This window comes from Delphinus delphis, chromosome 15 (genome assembly GCF_949987515.2).
Source record: "Delphinus delphis chromosome 15, mDelDel1.2, whole genome shotgun sequence".
Classification (NCBI taxonomy): domain Eukaryota; kingdom Metazoa; phylum Chordata; class Mammalia; order Artiodactyla; family Delphinidae; genus Delphinus; species Delphinus delphis.
Window position 1 is genome coordinate 49,498,407 of NC_082697.1, and position 16,007 is coordinate 49,514,413.

Consider the following 16,007-nt stretch of genomic DNA (forward strand, 5'->3'; position numbering starts at 1 on the left):
CTCAGATACACACTGGGTGCCTGGGTGTTGCTTTCTCTCTCCTAGAAAATGTACAAAAGCATGTACATGCTTGAAAACTCTTTATAAAAGTCACACTTTTACAGTCGTTCTCTTCACAGGGAGGCGTGAGTCTGGGGTGTGGGGGCCTCACAGGATGGCACACTTGCCCTTCTCCACCCACGGGTTGTTCTTCATCAGGTCGGGGTTCAGGAAGGGGTCCTTGGGGATCCCGTCCTCAATCCACTTGAGGAGCCTGTGGGTGGGGAGGGGAGGGTGAGCACGAGGGCACCTGCCCTCCCTCAAGTGCTGCCTGATGGCAGTGTGTGGGGGTGTGGTCTTGGCTCATACAAATGAGCACAGAGCAGGGAAACGAGATGCAGATCATGGCTGGCCTTGGGTGGGGTGTGGCCGGGGCTCCATGGGGTCCTGGGGACTCACTCAGGGATAGTCTTGGATGACATCTCCCTCTTGAAGGCCAGCTGGTACTTGAGGCTCTCCACCTCTTTCTTCATCTGGGGCACGTCCCACTCCTCCATGGCATCCGGGGCTTCGGAAGTGGCCAGCCTGGGGCTAGAAGGTATGGGAGGAATCAACAGAGCCAGGGGGCTGCCAGCCTACGATCACCCTCCAGATGCTCCATCCCCACTGGTGAGCCCCCTCCCACCCCCCCAACAAAAGGAGGGAGGGAGCCCCCACCCTATCACACTGACACCAGCTCACTGCCTAGGGAGGCCCCCACAGCCCATGCCACTCACCAGGGTACAGGGCTGGAGCTGAGGCCCCACTAATGAGGCCCTGTGTGCCTGCCCCCTACCTCCCATGGGGCTAATTAACTGCAGAGAAAACTTTCCACCCCTACCCACCAGCAAAGCCTCACCAAGGCTGGGCCTGTGGGTTGGAGAAGGTGGGGTAATGTCCTGGTGCTGGGGGATAGCAGAACAGGACAGGTCCCCTGACCCTCCACCTGCAAGACCCACTTTCCACTCCCGGTAGCAGAAACCTATCGTGTCAGGGGTGGGACCCTGACACACACACACCCATACCCACACCCACACGTGCCTCCCCCTGCTTTGCATGGGCAAAGCCCACCCCGAGGGCAGGTTAATCCAGGGGCCAGGAGAGTGAGGCTGCTATTTGCATCTCTGGCCAGGGGGCTGGGGGCAAGTGCTGGGGATTTTGGGGTCCCAGGCTGAGCAGCTGGTCCAAGACTTGGAACCCCTGCAGCCTCCCACTGCCCAGTGTCTCCTCTGACCTGCCTACAAGACCCTGGTCCCGTCTCTGAGGGTGGGCCCGCCCATCACAGCCACAGGTTCAGACCTCTCAGGAAACCCGGCCAGCTGCGGCCAAGTGAGGGCAGGTCGCTCCTGTCTCCCTTGCTGCAGCCCACTCAAGGGGTCCAGGGAGCCCCTTGCTGTCCTCCATCCCCTGCCCTCATCACTGAGGCTGGGAGCCAGAGAACCGACTTCCTTGACCTGGGAAGTGTGGGCAGGTCCTGCCAGGAGTGTGACCTCGCCTGCCTCAGGCCGTGGAGGGAGCTCCTGGGAGGACCAGCCAGGAGTGAGGGTGAGAGCCGGGGGAATAGGGGGACTTTTCAGGGGCAGCCAGGGGGGCGAGCAGGGGCTCCCTCCTAGAGACCCCGAGTTCCAGCACCCCACCCGGCGGCTCAGGTTCTCAGAGAGTCACGTGGGCGGGGGCTTCCCAGGCTGGGGGCGGTGGCAGCCCGGTCCGCAGCCCCCTCCCCCGTCTCTGCCAGCCTTACCTGCGCGCAGCCGCCGCAGCCGCAGCCGCCGCCGCCAGCCCTGCGCGCCCCCGGCTTCGGCGCACGGCGCTGGATCGGCGGGCACTGCGGGCGGCGCGGGCGGCGCGCACGGCGCACGGACGCGGCTCCCCACGCAGCCAGCCCGCGGACGGAGGGGTCCTCTCCACCGGTCAGGCCGGCCCGTTGCGACACGCAGGGCGGCTGCCCTCGCCCGCAGACGGACAGGCAAGGGTGCCTCGGGGGTTAGGGTGGTCCAGGTCAGCCCAATGGGACCTGGGCAAGTCCCAGAGCCCCAGGCCTCGGTTTCCTGCTCAGCGCAAGGAGCCAGTTCACCAGACCTACCTTGGACGGTGACCGCTAGGGCAAAGATGGCAAGGGCCAAGTGATGGCGAGGGCGAAGTGATGGACGAGTGAGCCGGGCACACAGGCGGGCAGAGCCCAGGCAGGTGCCCCGCCCACTCCTGCCACCTGGGCCAGGCCCTAGCACCGCCCCCACTCTCTGCCCTCCTTCCTCAGGGCTGGGTTGCCCCTGGGAATCTGGCTTCATCAGGCACACTCTGCCAGCCCCAGGCAGGGCACTCCATTGCTGGGGCACCAGCTGGGGGTGGCAGATGCATCCGGGAGCAGTGTGGGGTCAGCTCTGGCCCTGGGTGACATGTCCTCCCACTGGGCTGGATGGGCTGGGCTGTCACGTTGTGCAGCACCAAAGACCATCAGCTGTTAGGTTGTATCTCAGCCACTGCTGCCTCTCGTGGGCTGGAGTCACCAGGCCAGGTGGGAATAGCAAGGATGGGGTCAAGATGCTACATCCCCCTGGGGCTTCAGCAGTGTCCACTGATAGGGCCAGAGCTGACCCACCACAGTGTGAGCCTGTTCTGGCCAGGCCACCTGGGCCTGGGTGGAGTTGCTTCCTGCTCCGGCCCCTGCCCTGCATTCCCAGGCCAGAGGCAGGCAGACTGGGCAGCTATAGTGGGTGGCAGGGCCCAGCTCACCAACCAATCCCTTCAGAGGCCAGACCCCACAGCTCCTCAGGGCAGCCGGGGCCAGACCCTCGGCAGGTGCTCCTGCAGCCTCCCCTGGCTGACTCTGCGCCCACTCAGAAGGCAGGACAGGGTAGGGGGTGTTCCCTGCCTGCCTTGGGCTCCTGGGCCCTCCCTGTTGTGACCGCATAAAACAAGGTCAGCTGCGCCTCCCCGGCCCCTCTGGCACATCAGTGTGATGACGGATCAGGAGGCACTTCGTGAACTGGGCCATGTTAGGAAAAGTAGGGATTATTTTTATTATGGATTTATGGGGGTTGGAGAGCTTAGAGCCAAGGGTGCCAGCATCCTCCTCAGGGCAGATGGCTGGCAATGCTGGCCTCACTCCACCCCCCTGCCTGGCCCCTTGGGTGCCCTGTGACTGGGCGTGCACTGTGTTGCTTGGGCTACCTGGGGCTCTCCTGTGGCTGTGGGCCCAGCTCACAAGGGGTGGGGGCTCGGGGCAGGGTGTCGAGTCAGCCCCCAGAACTGGCTCAAGATTTAGACTGAGACCCAGGCCAGCCAGGGCCTGCCACCACCCATGCCTTTCCCTTGAGGGTGTGGGCAGAACAGGGAACCCAGGACCAGGTTCTGGCACAACAGTGTCCTGAGAGTCCTCTGGAAGATGCCCTGGTGTGACCCGGCAGGGCATGGCCCCTGTGGTCTGCTCCGGGGCCTGCATTGCAGGCGCTGTTTGAGCTCTCCTCCGTGGATCAGAGAGCTCCACTGTAACCACAGCTGAAATCAGCCTTAGAGCTGCACACAGGCCTTAGTGATGACACTTGAACATACCTGGGCATCGTCAAGTCATCAGGATGGCGGGAGCTTGGCCTGCAGGAGGGAGCTGTGTGGGGCACAGGGTCTGCACTCCTGCTCTGAGGTACTGTTTCCTGTCTGTGAGTGCTGGTCACACCCGCTGCCCTGTGGACCCTCAGGGTTCAGAAGTGGTCCCTGTGCTGACCCTGGTGGCCTCATGTGGCAGAGGCCAAAACTCCACGCGGTGGTCGAGCTGACGCATGCCTGCTCATGTGAGCCCGTGAAGCTCCCGTCCTTGGTGAGAGTTGGGGGACCCAGCAACTCCTATTTCTCACTTTCCTGGGAGGCTGGACTTGTGAACCCCAGGGGTACCGGGTGGGTCTGGAATGAGCAAAGGCCCAGTGATTTGCGGTGGGAGGAGGACGCTCCAGAAGCAGTGACGGCTTGTGCTCCAGCTGACGCCACCTTGCAGTTGCCCAGAGCAGATCCCAGGAGACCAGCAGCCTTTCTGAAATTATCTCCACTAACTGGGCTGCTGGTGAGAACCAACAGGGCTCCTGACTGGCCTAGAAACGGCTGCTCCAGGCCCCACACCTGCAGGGCTCCTGACTGGGGCGGGGGTGTGGGCTGGGCTCCTGGGGACAGGGTGGGCATGGGGGGAGGTGCAGTGAGACCCTGAGGCAGGGTCTAGGTTGTGCTAGGTTTAGTGCTCAGGAAGAATCAGACAGTGGTGTGTATGGGGTGCTCTGACCCATTCTGGGCAGGGTCCCCAAGGAGGGCTCAGGGAGCAGGGGCAGGAAACGCCCCCACCAGATGGGACCTGCAGCCTGGTGCTGTCTCAATGCCACTCCAACCCATGGCCTTGCTGGGCGGGGCCAGAGCTGAGGCCGGCCTCTCACCTGGTCCCTTCTGGGCATGCTGGCGACCCAGCTCCCTGCTCAGGGTCCTCCTGAGACCAGGGCTCTCTTCCACATGGTGCCCCAGCAATGGAGTGCCCTGCCTGGGCAGATCCAGCCCCACATGCAGGCATGATGAGGCCTGAGTGAGACCACCTCCCCCGTGTCTGCAGCTTCGCTTCAGACCTTGGGGAGGTCAGACCCTACATACAACTGGCCTCCAGTGAGGAAACTAAAAGACAAGTGTTCCATGCTGCAGGACCCAGGCCTGGCGGGGGCCCAGCCTGACAGCACTCCGTCCCAGGGTGGGTGTGGGACCCTTGGTGTTACAACAGGCTGACACGCTCCTGAGGCACAGTAACAGTGGCCCCGGGGGATGTGCCTACTTGTTTCCTGTCCCTGGAAACAAAACCAGCAGAAGCGAACACAGGGACTGGAAGATACCAAAGAAGCTTTATTTCACCCAGTTAAAGAGCTCACAAAAAACTAGGTAGTTCTTGGATAATCTTTGAAAACGATTTTCAAAAATAATTTAAGCTGTTAGACTCATGTGTGCAAAATATACAACAAATGATTCCAGGGAACCATGGGCTCTAGTTGGCACAAGCTCTGAGTCATAAAGTCTCAGGAAAGTGACTCTGGTTAAGTGGTTTATTCTAACGGCTCTGCGGTCCACAGGTGACTCCATCTCCTTCCTCGCCCGCTCCAGTCCTCCTGTGATGCTGGCTCCTGCCAGCATGTGGAACAGGAAGACGCACATGGTCTGTATCTCGGGACTCCGAGGCACCGAACACTCCAGTGCCCACAGGCCATGGGGGTCCCCTCCTGATGAGGCCGATGCCACTCAGTGGTCCTGTGCATTGCTGGTGAGTCTACCGGTCTGCACCCCCAAAGGGCCATGCACCACGAAGGTGGGTGAGTGGGGCAGACGCATACATCGGGCCACCGGTGTGTCCTTACAAAGGCCTGGGCATGGCTCTCAGCCTTCCCTCTTGACTTGCACCCCCCAGGTCTGCAGCATTGCAGAGAGTTCTACCTGAGCATGGGGCAGCGGCAGCGTGCAGCTACGCGAGTGGGGCTGGGGGCGTGTGGAGGGCCCCCCGCACTCTGTCTCACAGCTGACCCCACACATGCACCCCCTGATGAGGTGGAGCAAGGCTGGCCCAGTGCAGTGGGCCACTTCCAGGAGCAGTTCACCTCTGCTGCCTCACAGAGGAAACAGGTGCAGACCAGCCTATCAGCCACCCTCCCCCGCCCCCCCGCTGCCCTTGGGCCAGTGGCCAAGCACAGTGGGACTTGCACCTTCAGCACGTGTGCTTCTAGTCCCAAGCAATACGACCACCACGTGGGGGTGGATGAAAGAGGCCTCCTAGAAACAATTTCAGTCCCCAGAGGTTTTCCACAAAAGCAAAGGGAGGAGACACCTCTGTCAGGCAGGGGCCGCCTCCCAAGGCAAGGACAATGTCCAGCATTACTCGCCGTCTAGGGTAGTCTGATGAACTGGCCCCTGTGCTGAGCAGGAAACTGAGGCTCTGGGGCTTGCCCAGGTCCCACCCTCTTCTGTGGGTGTTGTGTCATTCATTTAGTGACTTCCCTCAAATACCTGGAATCCCTGGCCATCTGCTCATTTCATCAGAAGCTGCAGAAGCTCTGGTGACTGCACAGTGCAAGTGAGTGAATGGGCACCCTCAACTATTACAAAGCTCTCTTCCCAGAAAGGACCCCCGTCCTGTGCCAGGGGGTGAGGTCTCCATGGGGACTGTGGACGTTGACCCCTCCCAGGTCCAGCGTGGGGCTCCCTCCCCTGGGCCGTGTCTGCCACCTGGAGATGCAGTCTGTGCAGGCTGCTCTGGCCAGATGGGGTGCAGAACTTGAAGCCTCAGAGGCAGACACTAGAGTTACAGGAATCTAGACACCCCTCCCACCCCCGGAATTAAATCTCCCGGGGAGGGGGGCGGAGCGTCTGTCATGTGACACGGGAGAGGACGAAGCCAACGGGAGTCCACGCAAGGAGCGCGCCCTGGGCAGCGGAGCTCGCGGGGTGGAGACGGGCGGGAGCGGCACCGAGGGCACACCCGCCGGGCCCTCCCCACGCTCACGGCCCCAGGATGTGCCAGGCTCGCTGCTCGGGTTCACCCAGGACAAATCTGCTCTTGGCACTCGGCTTCGGGAGGAGCCCACGCACCGCGGGGCCCTGGCCGCTTGGCCGCCGGGACCGTAGAACAGGGTCAGTGGGCTTCCACTCAAAGCCAGGATTTCGGCAGGAAACCCCGCGCGACAGATGTCGTTATCAAAAGTCCTTACTGGACGAGGACTCCTAGCACGGAGGCTGACGGCCCATTTATCTAGAAAGCTTGAGCCAAACAAAGGTTTCCGGCGGTCTTACTGGTGTTAACGTGGGGTGTTTATCATGAAGAAAGTACTGTACGGCTCCGCGAGGGAAGGCCCTGCAGGAGGTTCCGGGCCGCCAAACTCTGGGCAGGTCCACGATCCCCGCCGCTGCCCTTTTTTCAACTGCCTGTAGCACTGGAAGCTCGCTGCCGGCTTGGGAGATCCCTTCCGGGTCGAAGCGCGGAGGGGGCGGAGCGCTCAGAGGGCCCGCCCTCCGGCTGATGGGCGGGGCCTCTGTGGTACGACGTCGTGCGTGGCGCAGCCATCTTGGAGCCGGGCGATGGCGTCCTCAGGGCGGAAGTGTGGCGTGGAGGGAGCCGGTGTTGTCACGTCTGTGACTCTCAGGTGTTCCCTTGATCTGGCTTCCCAGGCTCCTGTCAAGTTATGGTAGGTGACCTTTGAGGGGGCCGGACACCCTCACGGCAGCATTGGTGAGCGTGAACGGCCGCGGGACTCCGTGAAAAAAGGGGCGATGTTAGAGTCAGGCGACAGAGCCGGCAGGGTGCCTCTGCCTGACCCATGTCCCCCCTCTCAGGTCCCCTGCCTCAGGTCCCTCCTCTCAGGTCCTCCCTCTCAGGTCCCCCCACCCATGTCCCCCCTCGCAGGTCCCCCCCTCTCAGGACCCTTCCTCAGGTCCTCCCTCTCAAGTCTCCCCTCCCCACGTTGCCCCTTTCGAGGGACACCCTCCCTCCCTCCTAAAGGGCTGTTCTGGAAACCTGAGCTAGCCACTTAATTATTGTTCCAGGTGCTTTTTGAGGTGTGTCATGGAGTGGACACCAGGCAGTTTTGTGTAAAACTTACAGGCTGGGAAGATAGGTGACGGTGGACAAAGCTTGTATTCCAGCATGAGTCAGTTAAGGACTTGGGGCGCTGTCCCGGTGGCCTGTGGCTTGGACAGCAAGTAGAGCAGGCTTGCAGGGAGGGAGAGGGACGTGTTGGAGACAAAATTTGGTGAATCAAGGCACAGCAAAGGAGCCGTGACCTTTTGCACACCTGTGAAGCTGGTCTCCTGGGATCCACATCCAATCTTGCCCCACCACCGTCTGCTAGGGTGTAGATGGCGGCTCCCACTGGGAGTAGTTGTGGCGTCTGGAGGTGGAGGCTAGGGGTGCTGCTCAACACCCACAGGGGGCCCCACTGCCACCCTATCTTGGTGAGTCCCTGAGTTCTAACTTGGAGGCCGCCTCTCCTTGTTCCTCCACAGCCCCTCCCTCCTTAAGCCTCCTGGCCTGGTCCTGGGCAGGGCCTGGGTTGTGCAGGTAGCCAAGTCCCACCTTCTGGGGGGCCCATCTCTAACGGGCAAATGCGTCAATGGCAGGGTGAGAGTGCTCCCCGCGGTGTCTGGAGGCTCTGAGCCGGTCTTGTGCCGAGGTCTGTGGAGCTGCATCTCGGAGGAGGGTCCCAGCAGCCCTGCCAGGACAGAGTTTCATGTTACATTCACCCGAATCCCAAAAAGATACCTCTTGAATCTCCACGACTTTGTATGGTGGTGTCAGGTGGCTCCATCCTCGGCTGGCTGGGCCACCCGTGTCCCCTGCCTGGCACTAGGTGGAGCCACAGGCCCATGCAATCACCTCCCTACGTTGCAAACGCTGGACCTAGCTTTCAAATTCGGTCTCAGGACCCCTTAACTCTCCTTAATAAATCCACTACATGTAAACATCACGTTTTAAAGAAAAACAGCATTATTTTCCCATCGTTTTATGTTTGTGCAGATCTCTTAAAGGAGCTGCATTCTTGGCTCTGCTTCTGCTGAGTCGGTTCCGACTTTGCCTGTCAGGTACATAGCCTCTGGAATATCCCACTGTACCCTTTCAAGAGGTCAGGGGTGAGAACATATAGTTCTTCGCAGCCCTATGACCCTGGACCCACCTCGTGAACCACGTATGGTTGACTCATGCCCTTTCTGGTGTTCTGTCCCCATTGATTTGCTGCTTTTTTTTTTTTTTTTTTTTTGCGGTACGCAGGCCTCTCACTGCTGTGGCCTCTCCCGTTGCGGAGCACAGGCTCCGGACGCGCAGGCTCAGCGGCCATGGCTCACGGGCCTAGCCCGCTCCGCAGCATGTGGGATCTTCCCGGACCGGGGCACGAACCTGTGTCCCCTGCATCGGCAGGAGGACTCTCAACCACTGCGCCACCACGGAAGCCCAAATTTGCTGCTTTTTGATTCCTTTTGTTGAAGATAAGGGGGGTCAGTCATAAAATATTTAGTATAATTTTATGAGGAGAAATGAGCTTGTGGAAATCTGATTTGTAATCAAGGTTACTCTGCCTGTTGGTCTTGCTGAGGCCCAGATATTTGAGATTCCCAGAGGACACCGTCTGTGTCAGAGACTGGGTGATTGTGAGGGTCTTGGTCCTTTCACCTTTTGGGGTCTATGGAGAGACTGGGCTGCTGTGATTGTGGGGACATCTTGCTACTTAAAAAAATTAAGTATAGACTTAATTAAAACTTTCTTAGAGCAGATTTAGGTTTACAGAAAAACTGAGCAGGAAAGACAGAGTCCCTGTGTGTCCCCTGCCCTGCGCACCCCCCGTCACTAACCTCTGCGCTTGTGAGGTGCGCTCATCACGGTTATGAACCAACGCCAACACAGTGTTAAGTAGCATCCTCTTCCTGTGCCAGGCCCCCGTGATGTGTGGTCCTCACATCTCTTGGGCTCCTCTGGGATAGGGTCTCTGGCTTAGTTTTGATGGCCTTGACCATTCTGAGGTGTGCTGGTCAGGGATTTCGTAGGGTGCCCCTCAACTGGGGTTTGTCAGATGTTTTTCTCATGGTTAGGCAGAGAGATGGTGACTGCTGCTCGGACCACGACCTTTCTGTATGTCCTGCTTCCCTCCCCTAAGATTGAGAGGGGCTAGAGGTACTGAACAGGGTCCTTCCTGTCCTCCTCAAAGGGAGAAAGAGAGAGGGAAGGGGCGAGAGCCTGAGGGGATGGCAGCCCGGGGCCAGGAGAGCATGTGGTGTCATAGAACCAGCAACAGCAAAGCAGGGCTGAGGGAGATGGAGGCCCAATACCCTTGAGCATCTGGTGGAGCATCTGGTGGGAGCACCTGGTGAGGAGCCCTGCAGCCCCTGTGGTCTGAGGCCTCATCTCAGGGGGAGCCGAGGCTCTGCTTTGGTGAGGGACTCCTTGGTCCTGGTGGCTGAGCTCTGTCCGGGGATCACATGTCCTCCCAGCTCAGCCCATGTTCCCTGGATCCAGTGGGCAACCAGCCTGCTGTCTCCCCGCTGGGCTTGCTCTCAGGTGAGCTAATGGGATTGTGAGTTCAGGCTGTCGTCTCCTCAGACTCCCCCTTTGGCTTTTCTGGGAGGCCTCACTCTGGCCTCAGGGCCTTGAGCCACTGCTTTCACCTGCTTTGCCCCTCAGGATCCCCATGAGGCTCTGAGGCCCCCGATGGTGCTAGTCATGGGTGACCAGCTCCTGCTGAGGGCCAGGCTCCACAGGGAGCAGGCAGGAGGGGTGTTGGGGAGCATGGGTGTGTGCACTGACGAGGTGGTGACTGTAGGGGCTGGTGGATACTCTGGGCTGGATTGGGAGGTGGGGGCCCCACTCCAGGCTGTCCCTGTCACCTTCCCAGCACTTGGGGTGGGAGCAGCCTGGAACTGTATGGCAGTCTGGGCCTTACCCCTCATTGTCCTGGTGACAACTGGTTTGTGGAAAAGCCTGTTTCCTTCCTAGAAAAAGAATGTTTGGCTCCACTCTCCACTGACATGTCCTTAATGAGTGAGGATGCTGAGTGAGGATCGAGGCTCCTGGCTTTTCATAAATGTTCTTAATGAGCCTCTGTTTCTTGTTGTCTCTCAGGCACAGCTGATGGGCAGTCTTCCCATCTGCAGGACCCGCCGAGGCAGCCCCCCCACCCCCCGGGCAGCAGGATGTGGTCGCAGAGGTTCTTGCTGCCTTTGAGAGACGGTCTCCGGACCCTTCTTTTCTGTTGGCTCATGGCTTCTCCCAGACCCTCCACCTGTGTGCATCTCTTCGCCCCGTGGCTGCCCAGCCGAGGAATCTGCTTAGCATTTAAAGCAGAAACAGAACCAGCCCTGCCCCCCAGAAATTGAACTTTTTGTTGTTTGTCTTCAGAAAAGCAAACCAGGTGTTGAGTTGGGCTCATCTGGATTGCTTCAGCCATGGGTGAACAGCCAGACCTTCCCATTTCAATATCCACACGCCTCATTTCTCCCTCCCTAGTGAGGGTCAGAGGTGCTTTGGTTGTGCATGACACAGGCTACCCCATTTCACTGCTGGAGAGCTCAGAGCTCGCTGTGTAAGAAACAGAGGGAGGTGAGAGAAAGGAAAGCAGGATGGCCCCTGCTGATCATGCTCCCAGGAGCCTTCTGTGCCCTGGGAGCTGGGCTCACAAATGGTCTGGTGTTTCAGGGATGGGCCTTATTTTGGAGCCAGACTGCTGGGGTTCACATTCTGGTGTTGTCTCCTCCTGGCTGTGTGGCTTCAACTTCTCTGTGCCCTCGTTTCCTCACTTGTGGACTGGGGTTAACCCCACAGGGTGTGAGGATTAGATAAATTAAATCATGGAAGGGGCTAATGGTCAGTGCTGTGTAAGTGTCACCCCAAGGTGATTTTTTTTTTTTTTTTTTTTTTTGCGGTACGCGGGCCTCTCACTGTTGTGGCCTCTCCCGTTGCGGAGCACAGGCTCCGGACGTGCAGGCTCAGCGGCCATGGCTCACGGGCCCAGCCGCTCTGCGGCATGTGGGATCTTCCCAGACTGGGGCACGAACACGTGTCCCCTGCATCGGCAGGCGGACTCTCAACCACTGCGCCACCAGGGAAGCCCCCAAGGTGATTTTGATGATGGTGGTGATGACGATGATGATGATGGTGGTGATGATGGTGGTGCTAGTGATGATGGTGGTGATGATGATGATGGTGGTGATGATGATGATGGTGGTGATGGTGATGATGATCATGATGGTGATGGTGATGATGGTGGTGCTGATAGTGGTGATGATGATATTGGTGATGATTATGGTGACAATGATTTTGATGATGGTGATGATGATGTTGGTGATGTTGATGATGGACTTTTCAGCCTTGACTGAACCAGGTCCTGGAGCTACTCCTAACTGCCGGGACTTATTTAGAGGATGCCAGACTGCCATCCCATAGACCCAGTCCTAGCTCCATTCTTTCCAACCACCTGACTTTGACTGTGGAAACATGTGGGACTGTAATGTAATAACATTCCATTTCATCTCCTTAGTTTTTCTCATATTAGAAAAGAAACACATATGAAGGAATATAATGGGTCCCGTGTAAAAACAAACAAGATGTGTATAAACTCAAAAGTCAAAACATAATTTAGAGGATCATAAAAGGACTCGCTGCTTGGTCTTTTTTGGTGCCCCAGTACGTACTGAATTGACAAAATATTTAGGTCTCAGGCATTTCCAAGCACATGTCTTGTATAGGAATTTAAGAATGTTTGTGTCTTTATTTATTTTGGAAGGGGAAGGGAATTTATTCATCTTATTCCAAGTGGAAGAATATCTGATGTATCAGGACAGAAATCTTGTCTTTTGTTATTGTCGCAAAACTTTATCAGAGGCTCTAAACACAACCATGGTTTCACTGGAAGAGTAAACCCTGGAGCGACGGGATGCTGGAGGTGATGGGGAGGCAGCACATGTGAGCAGGATGCTTATCCAAGCCGCTCAGCAGCATCGGTATAGCCAGGGTTCCAGGAAGCAGCCAGCTGAAGGGTCTCTGTCAGAGGGTGTTCTTGTGACCAGTACTTAGGGTATCATGGACCGTGGGCCACCGGCTCGGCCTGGGTTGGGGGAGGCTCTGGCATGTCTGGCCACCCGCTTCCTCACCTCTGTCACCGGCTTCCTGGAGTGAGGACCTGACACGGTTCCTCTCCTCTGCTCCACAATGGGCTCCCAGGCTGCCGTGGGGGCCACACTCCCTTGTTGGTTCCTTCTTCACTGGGTGTTCTAATCATGTGGGAGATTGAGTGGCCCTTAAAAGATCTGCTGGGCCTGGTCTTGGAGGAAAGAGCAGATGGAGCCTGTGCAGCAGCGAGTCCTGCAGACCCCGGGGACTTGGCCAGTGCTGGGTGACAGGGCAAACGTGTGGTTAAGGGCCGTGAAGGGGATCAGGATATGCCGAGCCAAAATATAGCACCTTGGCGTGAGGTTTATTTTGAGCTGAAGGCATTCGAGAATCAATAGATGCAGAAAGAGGCCTTTCTGGAGCGTCCCTCATCTGAATAAGAGCAACTTCTGGGAAATAAGGCTGCTGTAAATTTCTGTCGGGCCTGTCTGCTTCCAGGGGCGATACTGTGAATAAATCCTATCCCAAGTTCCTTCTCGGAGACATTATCACATACCTTTTTATGTTTCAATTGTTCTCTTAAAACCCGTTTGTCTTTCCTAAAGAGACTTGTTTTTCCTGTAGGAAGGCTTTTCTCCCGGCTCCCTTTCCCCTATTAAATTAGGTATATAAGCATCTAATTGAAACCATTTACTGAGCCAGCTACTTTTCTTGGCTCCCATGTGCATATGAATGAACTTTTTTCTTCTGTTAAATCTGTTGTCAGTTTAGTCCACACACGTCAGTTACTGAACGTGAGAGGGTAAAGGAAAAGGTATTTCCTACCCTACAGCTTCCTTCACCACAGAGGCTCCGTAACTTGGCCAGACATGGAGGTGGGGTGAGGCGATGCGGGTGGAGGGGGCATGGGGATGTGAGGGCAGGAGCCGGGACTGCCCCTCCTCCCCTTATGTGTGACATCACACTCAAAAACTCACCAGAATGAGTGGGAAGATGGAGATTGATCCCCTAGGCAGACAAAAGATGGCTTTTCATCAGAAACAAAACATTGTCAGGCAGGAAGGTGAGTGAGAAGAGAGGTCCCAGCGAAGGCAGGTAAGGGTTGTAGAGAAGGGAGGGGCGTGCCTTCTACAGGGCGGGCGATGCGTCATCGTCTTGGGGGCTACACGTGTCAGAAAACTGAAAAAAATTTTAGCTTTTTCCTGTGTTTGGTTTAAATTCGGTTCAAAATGTCCCACATAGGAAACAAAAGGGGAATTTGCTGTGTGCTCCCACTGCACCCTGAACTTGTCATCTCCTTGGCGCTCAGAGAGAACAGTGAGTCCATTGGCTCCATCACCTGAGCCAACAGGAGCCACTGGGCCTCAGCCAGCTCTGGTGACCTCTGCCCTCAGGAGGAGCTGGGAGCAACCTGCGTGCAGGACGTCTGCCCCTCCTTCTGGAAGCCACACCCTAACCAGGTGCAGATGTGCTGGGCGGAGGTTTGCTGAGATGATTTAGAATGTTTATCATTGGAAACCTAATGTTCAGGTTGCAAGTGTGAGAGGTCATACCCGTATTTTCACGTAGATACAGAAGAACATATTTTCTGAATTTTGGGGAGCTCCCTTAAATCATGCTGGTTTTTCAGGGCGAGACACTCCAGAACGTAAGAGAGTTAAGATGCAAAATGCTTTAACACGGCTCTCTAGCATCGTGTGTGCTTGGAGTACATCTGTTGAGAATTTTGCGTGGGCCCTGCTTTTGTGGAAACAAATCCGAATTGCCTGTTTATCAAAGGCGGAAAATTAAGGAGATACTGAGCTCGTGGTGCAGGGAATGGACGTGGTGGCACAACTTGGAAGTGGTAGAAAAATTATTTGTCACTATTATAAGCTTAATGGTGACATCTGGTATCACTACGTGTTTTCTGGCTTTTTCAGTTGAATTTTGGTTCTTCAAACCCTCTCCGGGATTGGAGGTGGCAGTGGGCTCAGGTTTCAATGGTGTGGAAGCCCTGGCTGCTGTCTTACATTACTCAGCTTGAGGTGTCAACCTGACCTCTGGGTCATTCCTTATGCTCTGGGATTACTGGGGTCCATTTCTTCCCAGGAGAAAATAAAATATAAAATATACTGGATGATAATGTCCTTTGATCAAAGATCCTTAACAAGGGAACACCCAGGAGATCATTAAAAGGCTGAGATCACCCCTCCCCCTGTTTCCAAACATTGACCAAAGGTCACAGCCTGTGTACTGGAGGGCATGCTGGACGACCCTGCGAGCCTCACGTGAGTACTGGGACCCTGCACGCCCAAGCCTCCTACATACAGGGCTACAGAAAGGCAAGTGGAAACAGGAGAAAGACTATTCAAATGCACTTCCCCAGAGAAGATAGGTAGATGGCCACCAAGCACCTGAAAAGATACTTGGCAAAATGCAAATCAGAACCACCACGAGATACCATTTGCCCCCTCTCTGGTGGTTATAATAAAAATGCAAAATGACAAGTGCTGGCGTAGATGTGGAGAAATTGGAACCCTCGTGCATGGCTGGTGGGAAACAGTCTGGAGGTTCCTCAGAAGGTTAAGCACAGAGTTACCAGGTGACCCAGCAACTCCACTCCTGGGTGCACACCCGAGAATTGAAAAGAGGCACCTGAGCACATACCTGCCTGCCCACGGTCATTCCTGCACAGTCACTGCAGCCGTAAGGTGGAAAGAGCCCGTGTCCATTGACGAATGATGGATAAACAGAACGTGGTCATCCGTACAAGGGGGCATCATCCCGCTGTAAAAAGGAATGAAGTGCTGACACACTACAATGTGGATGAACCTTGAAACCATTATTCTAAGTGAAAGAGCCCAGACAGAAAGGGCCACATACATGACATGAGTTCACTTGTGTGTGAAACATCCAGGACAGGTAAATCGAGAGACAGAAAACAGATCAGCGGGTGCCAGGGGCTGGGGGAGGGGGTGGGGAGTGACTGCTAATGGGTGTGGGGTTTCATTTTGGGTGATGGAAAAGTCCGGAACTAGACAGGTGTGATGGTTGCACGAGGGAGACCAGCGAGACTCCTTCCCCATCTGTCCGAGTGAGGACAGGGGATGGTGTCAAGGGTGCAAGTGTGTGGTGCTGAGAGGCCGCCTCTCTCCATCCGGCCCTTCCCATAGGGTTTCACGAGCTGAGAGCTGTAAGCTGGGGTCTTAGAGGAGCCAACCCCTCCTCCCCAGCAGGAGGAGGATGTTTCCTGTGGTGGCGAGGGGCACGGAGGTCCGGGAGCCACGGTACAGCCCCACGGCTTCCCACGTGGTCTGTTCTCTTGACAGGTTTGGCTGCGGTGAGTTTTGTGTGGCTGTTAGATATCTTCCCAGCAGAATCCCCAGAGAATTCTGAATTTCAATTGCAC

General features: G+C 56.7%; 1 protein-coding gene and 1 long non-coding RNA gene across 3 annotated transcripts in view; one reads left to right on the plus strand and one right to left on the minus strand.

The window, feature by feature from the left end:
* Nucleotides 1-63: 63 nt before the first annotated feature.
* Nucleotides 64-2,290, minus strand: GNG13 (G protein subunit gamma 13). Of its 2 annotated transcripts, none has more exons than XM_060031430.1 (3): nt 2,102-2,290; nt 439-570; nt 64-253 (listed from the first exon to the last, which is right to left on the minus strand). In XM_060031430.1, exons 2-3 carry the CDS (start codon nt 534-536, stop codon nt 148-150), a joined length of 204 nt encoding a protein of 67 aa, XP_059887413.1. In that variant the 5' UTR covers nt 537-570; nt 2,102-2,290; the 3' UTR covers nt 64-147. The 2 variants fall into 2 exon arrangements, with proteins under 2 accessions (XP_059887413.1, XP_059887414.1); XM_060031431.1 differs by lacking the exon at nt 2,102-2,290 and adding an exon at nt 1,760-1,826.
* Nucleotides 2,291-7,109: 4,819 nt separating this feature from the next.
* The window catches only part of LOC138414278 (uncharacterized), a 41,360-nt gene continuing 32,462 nt past the window's right edge, over nt 7,110-16,007 (plus strand). The window contains exon 1 of the long non-coding RNA XR_011246720.1: nt 7,110-7,208. This is a non-coding gene — a long non-coding RNA (uncharacterized lncRNA). The remainder of the gene's footprint in view (nt 7,209-16,007) is intronic.